The following is a 17466-nucleotide window of genomic DNA, read 5'->3' as shown; positions in this document are numbered from 1 at the left end:
GAGAGCCCACAATCAAGTAAGTGGCCCTCCTAGACCAGTCCTGCAAAAGATGTGTCTTACTTTAAATGAATGCAATATATAAATATCTAAGCTCCTGAAGAAAATAAACTGCAGGGAGAATGGGGGAGTTGATATTCATTTTGTAAAAGGGAGTCTTTTTACCTCAAATTGCTCATTAAACATCAGTTTTCCTGGTATATTTAAACTAGGACTCAGTGTCCATAAATAACATTTATCTGATCATCAAAAGCATCTTTCGGGTGCTGCCATGAAGCCGATGTAATGTTCTAATTTTGCTCTCCTTCACTGAGGTGATTCTCATCTAATAGGGGTGCACAGAAATAGTTTCCCAGATTTGTTGTTAAAGTTAATTTTTTTACTGAAAGATGAGATTTTGCTGTAAGTGTTCTTTATCTTAGTAACTTTCTCTTTAGCTTTTTTGTTGTTGTTCTCTTATGTCATAGTTAAACAGAAACCAAACTTTACAATATCGGGGTGCTTTTCAGAAATATTTACAAATAAAATATATAAATATATATATACAATAAGTGTGATTTAGTCCCTTGTTGGGTAATAGCCATGAGCAACAATGTCTCTGACTTTGCCCAAGGTTAACAAATTCCCTAGACACCAAGGTTAAGTTCCTTGGGAATTCTGCCAGGTTAAAAAGCAAACCTCCCCCAAACAGTCTAACACTGGGGAGGCAAGCCTCACTGCATGAAATCCTCTGGGCTGTGGCAGGGCTGGTCCTCTCTTCTGTCCCCAGGTTCCTCTTTTCTGCTGGTTTTTTCTTTCTAGATGCTCAGTCCTGCCCTGCCCTCTTAGTCCCCATTGCTCACCAACCAACATTGATTGGTGAAAGGTTTTCCTTGGTCCATGCATGGAAATGTCCTCCCCCCAGAGCTTCCATCAGGCAAACCTTTGCATCATGAGCCTTCCTCTTATGAAATGAAAGCCTTGCTCCTGAGCTAAAAGTCCTTCCCTCCTTTAGGAGGTTGGGGAAAGCTGGAGGACTCTGAAAAGCAGTGCTTTTCAAAGTGGGGTCACCCAGGGATCTTGTTGACAAGGGCAGGGTGGGCCCTGAGACGCCATTCCTCAAGCTCCCAGGTAATACTGATGCTGCTGGTCCAGGGACCACACATTGAATAGCAAGATTGTAGCCAGTCTTTTAGCCTCAAGCCAAAAGATGTAGGGAATGCTTGTTTAAAATGCAAGTTCCCGCCAGGTGTGGTAGCTCAAGCCTATAATCCCAGCACTTTGGGAAGCTGAGGCGGGTGGATCACCTGAGGTCAGGAGTTTGAGACCAGCCTGGCCAATGTGGTGATATCCCATCTCTACTAAAAATACAAAAATTAGCCAGGCATGGTGGCAGCTACTGGGGTTACAGGCCTGTAATCCCAGCTACTTGGGAGGCTGAGGCAGGAGAATCACTTGAACCCAGGAGTTAGAGGTTGCAGTGAGCTGGGATCACACCATTGCACTCCAGCCTGGACGACAGAGTGAGACTCCATCTCAAAAAATAAAATAAAATAGGCCGGGCGCGGTGGCTCAAGCCTGTAATCCCAGCACTTTGGGAGGCCGAGACGGGCGGATCACGAGGTCAGGAGATCGAGACCATCCTGGCTAACATGGTGAAACCCCGTCTCTACTAAAAAAAATACAAAAAAAAAAAAAACTAGCCGGGCGAGGTGGCGGGCGCCTGTAGTCCCAGCTACTCGGGAGGCTGAGGCAGGAGAATGGCGTAAACCCGGGAGGCGGAGCTTGCAGTGAGCCGAGATCGCGCCACTGCACTCCAGCCTGGGCGACAGAGCGAGACTCCATCTCAAAAAAAAAAAAAATAAAATAAAATAAAATAAAATAAAATAAAATGCAAGTTCCTGGATACACTCTCAAAGCGTCTGATTCACTGGATCTGGAGTGAGGCCAAGGAATCTGATAGGAAAACCTCCGAGCTGAGGGAGGGAGAGAACAGACTTTGAGAAGGGTTTATGAAGCTTTAAAACAACCTGTTAGGTGTGTGTCACCCACTGAGACTGGAAGACACTGAGTAACTCAAAGATCCCACAGCTTTCAGATGGGGAACTAGGACTCCCCCAGGGCCCTCGACCTCGAGCCACGCAGTTTTGCTGTGCTACACTGCCCCAATGTTTGTGTGATGAAAATAGGCAAAAGTCTAATCCAGTGCATATACAAAATTTGGCCTTTGGAATCCCTGGCATCTCTGTTAGTCTTTGGTTCAGATGTGTGAGATAAACGAAGCTTACCTCTCCCTGTTCGTTCATCCATTCAAAGAGCATTTGTTGAGCCTCTCCACGTCAGTGCGTACAGTGAGTCCTTAGGCAGAGTTCCTGCAATAGAATTGGGCCATTTATACAGCAAGTTGAATGTGGAGAGGATGAGCACCGGCAAGGGTGCCATTGCCAAAGTCCTTCTGCCCCAGCCAGTCCCAGTGTCCAGACCATCCTGGGCCACGTAGAGGAGGAGAAGGTGACATTGATCTCCTGAGGCCCAGGCCTGTCCTCTGTGTCCTTTCCCTCCCTTCTTTGTGCCTTTTCTCTCCTCCAAAGGCAGGCAGGCACGGAGAGAGTGCAGGCTCAGATGTCGGTTCCAGTCGGGATGACTCATCGACCAGCTCTGTTACCCTAACCTCTCTGAGCTCCAGGTGTTTCCAGAACTAGCTCATTGAACCTCATTCAATGAGCTAATATGTGTAAAACACCTGGCGTATAGGATGCACTCAATAAATGGTAATTCTTCTCCTCCCCCCTCTATTAAGAGCTGATAAAATCATTCAGGACAAAGTATAAATGACTAATTCCATTAAGGTGGTATATTTTCAGGCTGAATTTACATTTTAATGGGACAAGGCGTTGTAATCCAAAGGAATGAATCATATTAGTGGAATTGCAAGCTACTGTTGAGTAAGTGACATGGGGAATTTTTGTCTGTTTTTTGGTTTGTTTGTTTTTTAAAGAGGTATCCATTGATTCTGTTTAGGGAAGGGGGGTCAAAATGTGGAAGCCTCCTGTCACCCTTGAAATGACTTCCACATTCATGAAACAAATCTAGACTGAGTGCCTCGTTTGAATCAGGTCTTGAAGATACAGCAGAAAACCAGCTAAGTTGGTCCTGCCCATTGCTGGACTTAGAGCCTAGTGAGGAGGACAAGAAGGAAACGCCTCACAATAAGATCAGGTGCTGTTGGGCAGGGAATGAGAAGAACTTTGGGAAGTGCGGGTTGGGGGAAGGGCTGCCTAATCTAATGTAAGTGTTGTTAAGACCAAAACCAGGTTGTCAACCCTGCATTTCTTGTATCGATTGATTTCAAATCCTGATGCCTGGGTCCCACCCCCGAGAGATGCTGGAGTATTTTCTGTGCATCAGGATTCTTAAAAGTTCCCCCAAATGATTCTGGTGAGCAGCCAGGTGGGGAAGGGAGTCAGCCAGATTCAGATGGGGGGAGTGAACTAGGGGAAGATAGTAAGGGAGGTTGAGAATAATGGAGAAGACTCCAAGTTTAAAAGAGTGTGTGGCCCTTTTTTTTTTTTTTTTTTTTTGAGATGGAGTCTCGCTCTGTCGCCCAGGCTGGAGTGCAGTGGCGCGATCTCGGCTCACTGCAAGCTCCGCCTCCCGGGTTTACGCCATTCTCCTGCCTCAGCCTCCCGAGTAGCTGGGACTACAGGCGCCCGCCACCTCGCCCAGCTAGTTTTTTGTATTTTTTAGTAGAGACGGGGTTTCACCGTGTAGACCAGGATGGTCTCGATCTCCTGACCTCGTGATCCACCCGTCTCGGCCTCCCAAAGTCCTGGGATTACAGGCTTGAGCCACCGCGCCTGGCCATGTGTGTGGCCCTTTCTAATGTGCCTACAGCAGAGCTTGGGAATGGGAGGAGTGAGAGATGAAATGGGGGCAGGGCAGCAGGCGATAGACTGTGATGGCCCTTGAAGGCCACTTTGAGGGTTCACACGCGCGCGCACACACACACACACGGCAGAGGAGGCATCGAAGGGAGGTGGCAGCATCTGTGGGGCATCACTCTGGCTTTAGGAGAACAGTTGTCAAGGAGCAAGATCAGATTCCAGGAGACCAGTGGAGTCGTTTTAGTGTCACTTGGTAAAGAACTGACAGTGGCCAGGACCAAGGGTGCACAGTGGGGATGGTGAGAAGAAATGGAAAATCTGGGAGCTCTCTGGAGGGTGGAGTCAGCTCCGCTCCATAATGGATTGGATCCACAGGGAGGGGCATCAAGGATGACATGAATCTTGCAGGCATGGACTAGCTACTTTCTCTCAGGCCACACACTCCCATGGAGTGAGAAATAGAATGAGGTGTGGACTTGGAGACAAGAGAAGCAGGGAATGGATAAAAGAAGTCTGGCCAGCCGGGCGTGGTGGCTCACACCTGTAATCCCAGCACTTTGGGAGACCAAGGTGGGCAGATCACCTGAGGTCTGGAGTTCGAGACCAGCCTGACCAACATAGAGAACCCTCATCTCTACTAAAAATACAAAATTAGCCAGGCATGGTGGCACATGCCTGTAATCCCAGCTACTCATGAGACTGAGGCAGGAGAATCACTTGAACCCAGGAGGCGGAGGTTGTGGTGAGCCAAGATCGTGCCATTACACTCCAGCCTGGGCAACAAGAGCAAAACTCCATCTCGAAAACAAAACAAAACAAAACAAAACAAAACAAAGTCTGGCCAAGAGGAAGGAGAAGAGAGAGCAAAGCAGCTAGTGGATGGAGAATGGTGCCTGTAGCTGAAGTAGGGAGCAATGGATGAGAACCAGGCTGCAGCAGGAGGGGCTCAGTTTGAGACCTGTTGAGCTTTGGTATCTATAAGATGTCCAAGAGGGCTGGGCAGAGTGGCTTATGCCTGTAATCCCAACACTTTGGGAGGCCAAAGTGGGAGGATTACTTGAGTCCAGGAGTTCCAGACCAGCTTGGGCAAGATGGTGGGCAAGATTTCTCTACAAGAAATTTAAAAATTAACCAGGTGTGTGCTGGGCGCGGTGGCTCACACCTGTAATCCCAGCACTTTGGGAGGTCAAGGCGAGTGGATTACCTGACATCAGAAGTTCAAGACTAGCCTGACCAACATGATGAAACCCCATCTCTACTAAAAATACAAAAATAAGCCGGGCATGGTGGTGCATGCCTGTAATCCCAGCTACTTGGGAAGCTGAGGCAGAAGAATCACTTTAACCTGGAAGGTGGAGGTTGCAGGGTGTGGTGGTATGTTCTGAATAGTCCCAGTTGCTAGGGAAGCTAAGGTGGGAGGATTCTTTGAGCCCAGGAATTCGAGGCAGCAGTGAGCTATGATTGCACCACTGCACTCCTCAGCCTGGGTGACCACGCAAGGCGTTGTCTCTCAAAAAATAAAAATAAAAATAAAAAAGATGTCCAGAAGAGCAGAGTGGATAGAAATGCTGGATCCAGCCAGGCCTGAACCTAGATTCATAGCCACATATCAGCTATGAACCCTCAGACTCATTGCTTTACCACTCATGATGTTATTGTGAGGATTACATAAAATAATGCATGAAAAGTGGTTAGCACCGCTCGGCACACGTGAGCAAGTCCATCCATGTGGCTATTACTGTTACTGAGTGAAGACCCCCTACGTGTGTCGGCAGCTCAGGAGGGAGCTGTGGGCAGGAGGTTCACATCGGTGTGTTAAGGCAGTGGAAGTGAGCGAGGTCACCCAGAGAGAGCACAGGACCCAGCATGAGCGACGCCAGTGTGCCCGGTGGGCCAGGGAGAGGGGGAAAGGATGGCAAAGGAGGCTGAGGAAAGTCAGAGGGTAAGGAGGAAAGATGTGAGCATGTGATGCATCAGAGGCCAAGGGAAGGGAGGGAGGGCCAGGAGCCCCTAAGGGTCACGCTGATAAAAACCAGACAAGGACAACAGATCTAGCCACCTCAGGGTCATGATGACCTTGGCAAGGACAGCGTGGGAGGTCAGAACCAAACCACAGTGAGTTGAGAAGCGGGAGGTGTGGACTGGGAGACAAAGGGGGTGGGGAGCTCTTCACACTCAAAGTAGTTATTAGAGCTGCCACCAGATCTTATGAATGAATGAAATGTAAAACGGCACAGCCTATAGTAAAAATAATTTAATTGTACATTTTTAAATAGCTAAAAGAGTATAACTGGGCTGGGCGCGGTGGCTCAAGCCTGTAACCCCAGCACTTTGGGAGGCCGAGACGGGCGGCTCACGAGGTCAGGAGATCGAGACCATCCTGGCTAACACGGTGAAACCCTGTCTCTACTAAAAAATACAAAAAAATTAGCCGGGCGTGGTGGCGGGCGCCTGTAGTCCCAGCTACGCGGGAGGCTGAGGCAGGAGAATGGTGCAAACCCGGGAGACGGAGCTTGCAGTGAGCCCAGATCCGGCCACTGCACTCCAGCCTGGGCGACAGAGCAAGACTCCGTCTCAAAAAAAAGAAAAAAGAGTGTAATTGGATGGTTTGTAACACCAAGGATAAATGCTTGAGAAGGAAACACCATTTTCCATGATGTAATTATTACACATTTAATGCCTGTATCAAAATATCTTTGTACCCCATACATACATACACCTACTATGTACTCACAAAGATTAGAAATAAAAATTTGGGCCAGGTGGCGGGCGCCTGTGGTCCCAGCTACTCGGGAGGCTGAGGCAGGAGAGTGGCATGGACCCGGGAGGCAGAGGTTGTGGTCAGCCAAGATTACGCCATTGCACTCCAGCCTGGGCAACAGCAAGACTCCATCTCAAAAAAAAATTTAATTAAAAAAATTAAAAAATCAAAAAAATCAAAATAAAAGTTTATTTTTAAAAAAGGGTGCAGCCACTGTGGATAACAGTTTGATGGTTCCTAAAAAAGTTAAACGTAGAATTACCAATACAACCAAACAATGCCACTCCTGGCTGTATACCCAAGAGAACTGAAAGCAGGGACTTGGCCGGGCGCAGTGGCTCACGCCTGTAATCCCAGCACTTTGGGAGGCTGAGGTGGGCGGATCACCTGAGGTCGGGAGTTTGAGATCAGCCTGACCAACATGGAGAAACCCCGTCTCTACTGAAAATACAAAATTAGCCGGGCGTGGTGGCGCATGCCTGTAATCCAGCTGCTGGGGAGGCTGAGGCAGGAGAATCGCTTGAACCCGGGAGGCGGAGGTTGCAGTGAGCCAAGATTGTGCCACTGCACTCCAACCTGGGCAACAAGATTGAAACTCCTTCTCAAAAAAAAAGAAAGAAAAGAAAGAAAGCAGGACACAAACAAGTATTTGTGCAACCATGTTCTTGGCAGCATTTTTCACAACAGCCGAAAGGTGGAAGCAACCAAGTGTCGATCAACAGATGAATGGATAAGCAGAATGTGGTATATTCATATAATGGGCTGTTATTCAGTCACAATATTTCAAAAAGGAATAAAATTCTGATACATGGTACAACCTGGATGAACCTTGAAAACATTATGCGTATGAAGGATGGCAGACACAATAGGGCAACATTGTATGGTTCCATTTATATGAGATACCCAGAGGAGGTGATACCTAGAAGAGGTGAATTCATGAGACAGAAAGTAGAATAGAGGTTACCAGGGGCTGGGGAGAGGGAGGGAGAAATGATGAGTTATTGTTTAATGGGTGCAGAGTTTCCATTTGGGATGATGAAAACATTCTGGAAATGGATAGTTATGACTGTGCAACATTATGAATATGCTTAATGCCATTGGATTGTATCCTTTAAAATGGTTACATGGTAGATGTATGTTATGTATGTTTTCCTTTTTTTTTTTTTTTTTTTTTAATCAAACACCTTGTTCTGAGAAGAGTTATTTGGGCCTCACCAGACTACCAAAGGGATTCCCAGCACCAACAAGGTGTAGCCCCCGCTGCAGGAGGGGGAGAGCTGGAAACACAGAGACAAGGAGCCCAGTGGGGAAGCTGGGCCCCTGGGGTCTCCAGAGCTGGCTAGAGGCCTTGGTCCCAGGTGGGGAGGCACCTCCTCCAGCTCCCAGAAGGAGAAGGGCTGCTGGGAACTGATGCAGACACTGCAGTGTGCCCCTAGAGACAGTGCTCCCTAGACACCTTCTTACCATACCCAGGCACAGCCTCTCTAAGTGACCCTCATTACACAGCTCTTAAGTGGCGGTATTCCACTCTTTTCTCCCTGCCAGATCTCTGTGGCAAGCAGTGCTCTTCACCCCCATATCAACTGGATTCTCCTGCTGATGTCCTGGGGGCCAACGAGCCACCATCAGTTGGCTTCCCCTGGCCAGTCTACCACTCCTGTCAGATTTATGTCTGTGGTTTCTGAAGGCCCTCTGTCCCACACACTGCCTCTGGAAGGCAACCTGGGGCCACAGGCATGGCCAGGAAGAGAAGGCTGGGGACAACATGGTCAAAAAAGGAGGGCACAAATTCTCAGCAACACTGGGCGAGAGACAGCAGCATGCCTCGCCTGATACTATGGACTGACTGACTGGCTAGCCCCAGGTTCACATGTGATCATGATGCTAGAGCCACAGTGTCTCTAGCCCCCACCTGCTGAAGGAGGGTGCACAGTCCCGCAAAGAATGCATGCTCAACTGCCCATCTAGAACGCCCCATTGACCTGAACATGCTTGCCTCCCAGAATGGTTATCACGTTCCTACTTCAGTTTCCTGATCTGTGGAATTGTGATAATGTTGGTCCAGTTCACACCTCCAATGTAAGTAAGGAAAAATTGACTGAAAAAACAAGCCCCAAATTCTGCAAGTAGCATTTTGTCTGTGCTGATAGTAGATATAATGTAAATACAAGATATTGAGGAGGAATTGTTTATAATCATTTTGATGAGAAAATGTTCTGTAATATAATACATTTTCAACTGACCAGAACGAGTAGGTCTTAAAATTGGGTTGAATTTCAGGATACCCCATGAAATCATTGTGTAACATAGACACTTATCATTTACATATCATTTCCAGATAATTGGGTCTCACCACTTAACATCAAAAATTTTCTTACCTAATGATTCTCATTTATTACATTTGTGTCTGTAAAAGATTACTTTGACCACCAGCACATGTGGCCATGCAGGTTGTACATGGCACAAGAACACACATTTAAGGCAATATCATTCAAATCCTAGACTACAAAGATTTTTGTATTTATTATGAGAATTTCCAGCAGATGGTAGTAAAGAGTTTTGTTCTAACAAAATCCAGAAAGTAAAGCATCTTGCTGGGCATAGTGGCTCACCTCTGTAATCCCAGCTATTCGAGAGGCTGAGGCAGGAGAATTACTTGAGCCCAGAAGGTTAAAGCTGCAGTGAGCCTTGATAGCACCACTGCACTCCAGCCGGGGCAACAGAGCCAGACCCTGTCTCTAAATATAAAACGTGTCTTGAGGCAGGAATGTCTTTTCTTTTTTTAGAGGCAGGGTAGGTCTTTGTTGCCCAGGCTGGAGTGCAGTGGCATGATCACAGCTCACTACAGCCTAGACCTCCTGAGTTCAAGCAATCCTCCCGCCTCAGCCCCCTAAGTAGCTGGGACTACAGGTGCATACCACCAAGCCCGCCTAAGTTTTGTATTTTTTGTAAAGACGGGGTTTCGCCTTGTTGCCCAGGCTGGTCTTGAACTCCTGAGCTCAAGCAATCTGCCCGCCTATGTCTCCCAAAGTACTGGGACCACACCCAGCTAGGAGCATCTTTTTGTAATTTGCACAAGGGTACCTATTGGGTCACCAGTGGCCATGCTGGCATGGATCTGGAGAACAACAAAACTAGGGATGGGGAAACCATCTAGACACCCAATACAATTATCTGGGTTAGAAGAGAAGGGAGCTTTAACTCAGGCAATGGCAACAAGAAGGCCAAAAGTGTGTGAGATTGATGGGGCTGGATGACCCCATGTGGTGACTGGAAGGAGATCGGGAGTGGGAGAGGGAAGAATAGGGGATGACTCCCAGGTCTCTGGTAGGAGCCATGTGTGGATGGAGCTGCCAGTTCTAAGGGTGATGAGAAATGCAGGTTTGGGGAAATGATTTTGATTTGGGGAATGTGATGTTTGCTTTACCTGTGAAGCCCCCGGGTGAGGCCATCTGGGTGATTATCATGGCAGGGCTGGAGGTGCAGATTCAGTAGTACAGACAGGTGGGTAGAAGCTGGAGCCCTGAGTCCGAAGGGATTTTCCCCAGAAGATTGCATGGCCCTAGCAGAGCAGAAGGCACAGACAGAACCCCAGGGACACCGCCAATCAGTGGGCAAGTGGACAAGGAAGAAAGGGCCTGGTAAGGAGACAGAGTCTTGGTCACTCCACCTCACCTGTCCCAACCCTATACTTAATGTGCTATTTCCCATCTTCTGTGGGCTGGAATATCCACTGTTGGTTTAAATTGTAACAAAATGAAAGGACACAGACTCTTCCAAAATAATGTGTATGAGCTTTACAGTATCCCTTTTGGCTAAAGAAATTATTTTTACTCCTAGATACTCAGCTGTATTCCAGATGATTACTATTGCTAGAAGTGTGACTTCTGAGAAGTGAGGGGTTTGCCATAGAAGTCCCCACCACTTAACAGAATTATGATCTTCCCACAACATTTGTAGTAGAGTAAATTAGTGCTGTATGAATCCAGTTTTCTTATTGATTGCCAATATAAGGATTTGGCAGGATTAATAAAATCCCTAAGATCAATAAAGTCACTCGAGAATGTAGCAAACTTTTATAGTTCATGGGACTATATTTGCCATAATTACATTTGAAACTATGAATGATGATTAATGTTTTTCTTGTTTCATTTGCTTTGAATTTTTTTTTTTTTTTTTTTTTTTTTTTAGGCAGGGTCTCCTCTGTCACCCAGGCTGGAGTGCAGTGGCACTATCACAGCTCACTGCGGCCTTGAACTCCTGAGCTCAAGCGATCCTCCCACCCCAGCCTCCCAAAGTGCTGGGGTTATAGGCATGAGCCCTGTGCCTGGCTAATGATTGATGTTATTACAAACATTTAAATGGGGAAGTCCATGTGTCAAGGATGTCCGGACTAAACATCCGAAAGAGATAAGAACTATTTGATGTAGATTTTCTGTGATGGGTTATCTTTTTCTAAGTTTAAAAAAAAAAAAAAAAAAAAAAAGTCCTACCACTGCTTTTGCACTAGAACACATAATCAAGGTTTTCTTTCTTATAAATTATTTCAAAAGGGTTTGTTTAAGAGCTTCGTTGCATGGTCCCCAAACATCGTCTGCATTCCCTGAATTGTGCTGCATGCTGAGTCTCTGCCTTCAGTCTCATCCTATGCTGCATTTTATTCCGGCAGATTTTTTTGTCTGTGAATGTCTGTGCATCTGTCTGTCAAGCTGAAAATAACCTGACCTTCAGGGCTTCCTGAAGACTCCAAATATGTAGTGCTTCCCATGAGCCCTGCCTCTTATGCTGACAGTTAATTTGATGAACTTGGGGAAGGTGCTTAATTTCTCCCTCTAAATGCAGGTAACAGGAGGCAGGAAAGTAATGATCCAGGATGCTAAATTCAATTCAGTTGCTCAGAAGCTTAAAATTGGGAGGCTCATTAACCCCCAAACCCATCTAGAAAAAGGGGTGAGTGGAGTGCTTCTTCCTCCCATGTGTACCCCAAAAATGAGAGTCCCTTGAGATGAGCAGGGGCAGCACACTTCCCTTCACTGTACACAATGGGGAGCTGCACATTTTAACCTAGAGCCAGAAGGCAAGCCTGACGGGAACAGTGGCTCACGCCTGGAAATCCCAACCCTTTGGGAAGCTCAAGTGGGAGGACCACTTGAGCCCAAGAGTTTGAGACCAGCCGTGGACAACAAAGTAAAACCCTGCGTCTACAAAAAAAATTAAAAATTAGCCTGGCACGGTAGCACAAGCCTGTGGTCCCAGCTACTAAGGAGGCTGATGGGGGAAGATCACTTGAGTCTGGGAGGTTAAGGCTGCAGTGAGCCATGATCACATCACTGCACTTCAGCCTGGGTGATAGAGGGGAGATCCTGTCTCAAAAAATAAAGTCTATTTGAATGCTTTATAATTCCATTTTCTTTTCTTTTTTTTTTTTTTTTTTTTTAACAGAATCTCACTATGTCACCCAGGCTGCCATGTGGTGGCCTAATCTCGGCTCACTGCAGCCTCCACCTCCCAGGTTCAAGTGATTCTCCTGCCTCAGCCTCCCAAGTAGCTGGGATCATAGGCACATACCACCACGCCTGGCTAATGTTTGTATTTTTAGTAGAGACGGGGTTTCACCATGTTGGCCTGTCTGGTCTCGAACTCCTAACCTCAAGGGATCCACCTGCCTCTGCCTCCCAAATTGTGGGGATTGCAGGCATCAGCCACCATGCCTGGCCACTCCATTTCCTTTTAATGGGCATTCTTTTGAAGAGAAAGCAAGGATTGGGAAACAGCCTGAAAGCAGCAAGCCTGATTATCTAATACAGCATTAATTTCATTTTTCCAATATAATCCGTTGGTTCACAGATAGCATTAATTTCAAATACCCTATCCCACTGTCCCAACAAGCATGCTCACACTTCTCAAATTTTAGTGCCCCAATCTTTGATTCAGAAAACATGGTCACTGCATAAATGAATAGCTGGCAAACACAATATTCATTGCTTAATAATCTGGAAAAGATGTGAGAATGAATTTACGGTGATTTAGCACTTTTCTTTATGGAAATGCCTATGAATATTTAACTGTAATGTTTATTTTATTCCAATTCATTTGTTAATCACATGTGATTAGTTAATACGGCATACTTATGCCAAGTTTTTGTTATTGTCGTAGATTTTATGAATGATAGCAATTTCATGTGCTCTTTTTTATTTGAAATTAGATTGATTGCAAAGACTCATACAAAATTGTCTGTTAATTTTAGGGCTTAGTATTTGTGCCATTGTATCAGCATATCCTCCCAGCACATACCCACACGCACACACACACATATGCCTGCCTGCACACTCACACACACACAATACATTCACACACACATATTCCTGCCTGCACACTCACACACACACACAATACATTCACGCACACGCACACATGCCTGCCTGCCCACTCACACACACACAATACGTTCACGCACACGCACACACGTACACTTTCCCCCTTCATTATCAGTGAGACAACACATTGACACATTGCCTCTAGCTTTCCAAGGGAAGGAATTTTTCTTTAAAGCCTCATTCATACTTTTGAAGGCAAATTTGATTTAGCGGAACATCCTTCTAAAATTGAAGAAGAAAGAAAAGTAACAAAATAAAACAGAAGAGGAAGGGGGAAAGCATATAGATAGCAGAAACCAATTCTACAGATTTCTTTTTTTACCCCAAGGTTTTAATAGTATGTGAAATAGCTTTAGGAAAATTTCTTCTTATCAATTTTTTCACATTTGCCAAGTGGCATGTTTGTTAAAGTCAGCCATGCTAAAGTTTTGGGGAGTATGTGGAAGACCCCCCGGGCTCAACATGCTTTCCTACACAGGTCTCGTGGCATTCCCTTTAGGAATTCACTTTTCGGGTTAACCATTTCCTCATCCCACAGTGTCAGTCAGTCCTTCAGTCCACTTTTCTTTTAGAACAGGAAAGACCTAGGGCATTGAGCAAAGAGGAAACGGAGAGTCAACTGGGCGCAGTGGCTCACGCCTGGAATCCCAGCACTTTGGGAGGCCAAGGCGGGCGGATCACCTGAGGTCAGGAGTTCAAGCTCAGCCTGACCAACGTGGTGAAACCCCGTCTCTACTAAAAGTACAAAAATTAGCCGGGCGTGGTGGTGCACGCCTATAATCCCAGCTACTCAGGAGGCTGAGGCAGGAGAATCGCTTGAACCCAGGAGGTGGAGGTTGCAATGAGCCGAGATCACGCCACTGCACTCCAGCCTGGGCGATAGAACGACTCAACAAAAAAGAAAAAAAAAAAAAGGAGAGTCTAAGAGAAGTCCAAGTGGGTACCCAGAACAGACTTTACCTACATCACTACTCTCTTCAGAGATCGCCCTGCTCCCCACAGACTGAGAGCAATTTATGTTCTATAGGAGGATTCTGTATTGGTCAGGATTCACTTCTGTAGAGAGTGGCTTCAACAGGAGAGTTTATTTCACTCTCATACAAAAGAAGTCTAGAACAGACAGTCTAGATTGGTAGAGACTCAATTTCCTTCTATGCTCTTGCTCTAGCATGCACAACTTCCTCCTCTTGGTCAAAGATGGCTGCTCACATTCCAGCCATCATGTCCTCAGCCCACCATTAGAAAGGAGAGAAGGGCACAGCCCCTTCCTTGATGGACACTTCCCGGGAGGACCAGACAACACAACAGCTTGCCTTCTTTGGCCAAATATTGGCCACAGAACCGCACTTATCAAGAGGAATATAGTCTTCCTGCAGTTATGGGCTTGGCAAAAAAAAAAAATCAGAAGTCCTGTACCAAGGAAGAAGACGAAGAGGGAGAACTGATGCTGAGGGACAACCAGGAGGCTTTGCCACAGGATTGGATGACACCTTGCTAAAATAGCTTACTTCTCTGTGACCTTATTTTTTCTTTTTAAAAATGTTTTAAATAAAATTTTTGTTTTTAGAGACAGGGTCTCACTCTGTGCCCAGGCAGAGGTGCAGTGGCAAAATCATAGCCCTCTGCAGCCTTGAACTCCTGGCTGGGCTCAAGCGATCCTCCTGCCTTGGCCTCCTGAGTAGCTGGGACTAACCTGAGTTCTCTTATGCTTCCTGGATTTCTTTCCAGGCCAAGACATAGAAATCACAAATGAATAAATGTGATCAACTTGAAAGCCATTTCTAAAGAAAAGCTTTAGCTTGGACCCCATTCTGTGATTGCTTGTTAACGCCTCCTTGTAATTTCAGCGGAAATTCTAGAATTGGCTGGGAATGCCGCGAGGGACAACAAGAAGGCCCGGATAGCCCCGAGACACATCTTGCTGGCAGTTGCCAATGACGAGGAGCTCAACCAGGTATGTCTGAAGCATTGAGGGAAGCCGCAGAATGAGTTTGCCAAACATGCTAATGTGTGGGTCTGGGTGGTGGCCGTGAGTCACTCCCGCTGCAGTTCCCAATTACCTTTATACAAAAAAAACTCAGGCCATATAAAAGAACAAATTCTGCTAGCTCTATCATTCAGATTCAAAATAAAATTGCTTCTGGCATAGATCTCATTGTATATTCTAGGTCTTATCAGACCTTTCTTTTCTCTTCAAAGACAAGTTCTGTGTTGCTGAGGAAGGTGTGGCACAAATGTTATTCTCTTCACTTTCTTCACCCAAACTTAGCTGACAATTTTTTCTGATGAAGGCAGAAGACTTTATATTTTAGAACTGACCCTTTATATTCTGAAACTGACCCCAAAGTCAAGTGAATAGCCCCTCTTCACCCACAGTATATGTAAGGTGGTAGTAAATGGTATAAGAATTTTTATTTCTGTTTCTTTTTATTTATCTTTATTTTCTAATCTCATTCTTCTCAAAATATAGTGAAGAAGCCAGTTTTTATGGCCAATCCGTCATGGACTGATAATTTCCAAAAATGTAATAAAAGTTATTAGAAAAATTAAAAAGCAAACTACAAGCCATGATTTTTTGTTATCAGATTCAACAGATACACAATAACTGTCAGTTTGCTATGAAAGTTTCTAGATGCTTACTATACTCCTCTTGTCACTGATGGGTAACTACCAGTTCATGGGTGAGCTGTGGTCACAGACCATGTTTGGGGTAGTGTTGGTTTCGAATTTGCAGAATATATTAGTGGAGTAGTACATGTCTGTTCTTTACTGATAAATTAACTTATATTGATTGGGAGGAGCATGGCCAGACATACTTTACTGATGGAATGTATGTGCAAGCTTGTGGAGACGACTGGTTCGTCATTAACTGAGTCTAGTCTTTGCAATGACCTTTGAACCTCATTTTCTCAAGCTGCGCTCCCCACATGGGAACCTCTTTATCCTCTGTTGTGTCTGGAATTCCAGAGCCCTGGGCAACATCCCTGGTTTCAACTTCTATATCCCTTCTATTTTGCTTTGCTTTGTTTTGCTTTCTGTACAACATCACAGGATGCCTTGTTAACCTACAGAGAAATGCTCTACAACTGAAAGTGGGAAAAGCCAATTAAATGGTGTATTATGCAGTTTCTTTAGGAAAGCGGAGGCCACATTTAACAGCTAGAACTGTATTAAATCCAGGCCAGGCTTAGTGGCCCACGCCTGTAATCCCAGCACCTTGGGAAGCTGAGGCAGGTGGATCACCTGAGGTTAGGAGTTCAAGACCAGCCTGGCCAACATGGTGAAACCCTGTCTCTACTAAAAATACAAAAATTAGCTGGGGGTGGTGGCAGGTGCCTCTAATCCCGGCTGCTCAGGAGGCTGAGGCAGGAGAATTGCTTGAACCTGGAGGCGGAGTCTGCAGTGAGCCAAGATCTCGCCACTGAACTCTAGCCTCAAAAAAAAAAGAACTGTATGAAATTGAGAACTAGCCGGCTGTTTGCTACATGAGTGCATGCGTTTCTCTCTTCAGCTGCTAAAAGGAGTGACCATCGCCAGTGGAGGCGTCCTGCCCAGAATTCACCCCGAACTGCTGGCCAAAAAGCGAGGGACCAAAGGCAAGTCGGAAACGATCCTCTCCCCGCCCCCAGAGAAAAGAGGCAGAAAGGCCACGTCAGGCAAGAAGGGGGGGAAGAAATCCAAGGCTGCCAAACCACGGACGTCCAAAAAGGTGAGCCGAGGCTGCATGTCCTGAGCCAGGCACTCCCACGGCAATGGTCTGAATGTCTATGTTCCCCCACAATTCATATGTTAAAACCTAACCCCAGGGGCATAGGATTACCCGGTGAGGCTTTGAGAGGTAACTAGATCATGAGGGCAGAGTCCTCATGAATGGGAACAGTCCCCTTATAAAAGAGGCCTGAGGGAGGCAGAGGGACCCTTCTGCCATGTGAGGACACAGCTAGAAAGCGTCATCTACCAGGCAGCGAGCCCTTGCCAGACACGGAATCTGCCTGCTCCAAGGACTTCCTGCCTCCAGAACTATGAGAAACAAGTTTCTGGGCCAGTCACAGTGGCTCATGCCTGTAATCCCAACACTTTGGGAGGCCAAGGCAGGAGGATGGCTTGAGCCCAGGAGTTAGAGGCTGCAGTGAGCCATGATGGCGCCACTGCACAAGAGCCTTTGTGACCGTGCAAGACCCTGTCTCAGAAACAAAAAAAAAAAAAAAAAAGAGGTTTCTGTTGTTCGTGAGCCAGCCAGTCTATGGCATTTTGTTAGAGCAACCCAGGTAGTAAGACACTCACAAGTTTAAAGATGAAACAATGACGGCGTAGCAGGCACCTCTGAAGGACCAAGGACTCTTGCAGCTTGGTGCCGGAAGAAAATGACAAGAACGTACGGGTAAAAGAATAAAGGGCCTTTGAGGTTAGAGCTGAAATCATCAAACAGGGTCTTCTCTAGGTTTCCAAACCCTAAGCAGGGATGGTT

The 17466-nt window shown here is 46.2% G+C and overlaps 1 protein-coding gene across 1 annotated transcript in view; it reads left to right on the top strand.

Moving 5' to 3' along the window:
• Positions 1–17466, top strand: part of LOC104661975 (core histone macro-H2A.2) — a 63878-nt gene that overhangs the window by 24635 nt on the left and 21777 nt on the right. Inside the window, exons 3-4 of the mRNA XM_010362834.2 lie at positions 14846–14952; positions 16510–16707. Coding sequence (XP_010361136.1) covers positions 14846–14952; positions 16510–16707 — 305 coding nt within the window. The remainder of the gene's footprint in view (positions 1–14845; positions 14953–16509; positions 16708–17466) is intronic.

This window comes from Rhinopithecus roxellana, chromosome 11, assembly GCF_007565055.1.
Source record: "Rhinopithecus roxellana isolate Shanxi Qingling chromosome 11, ASM756505v1, whole genome shotgun sequence".
NCBI classification, from domain to species: domain Eukaryota; kingdom Metazoa; phylum Chordata; class Mammalia; order Primates; family Cercopithecidae; genus Rhinopithecus; species Rhinopithecus roxellana.
Note: the sequence above shows the minus strand (reverse complement) of the source record. Positions and strands in the feature narration are given on the sequence as shown.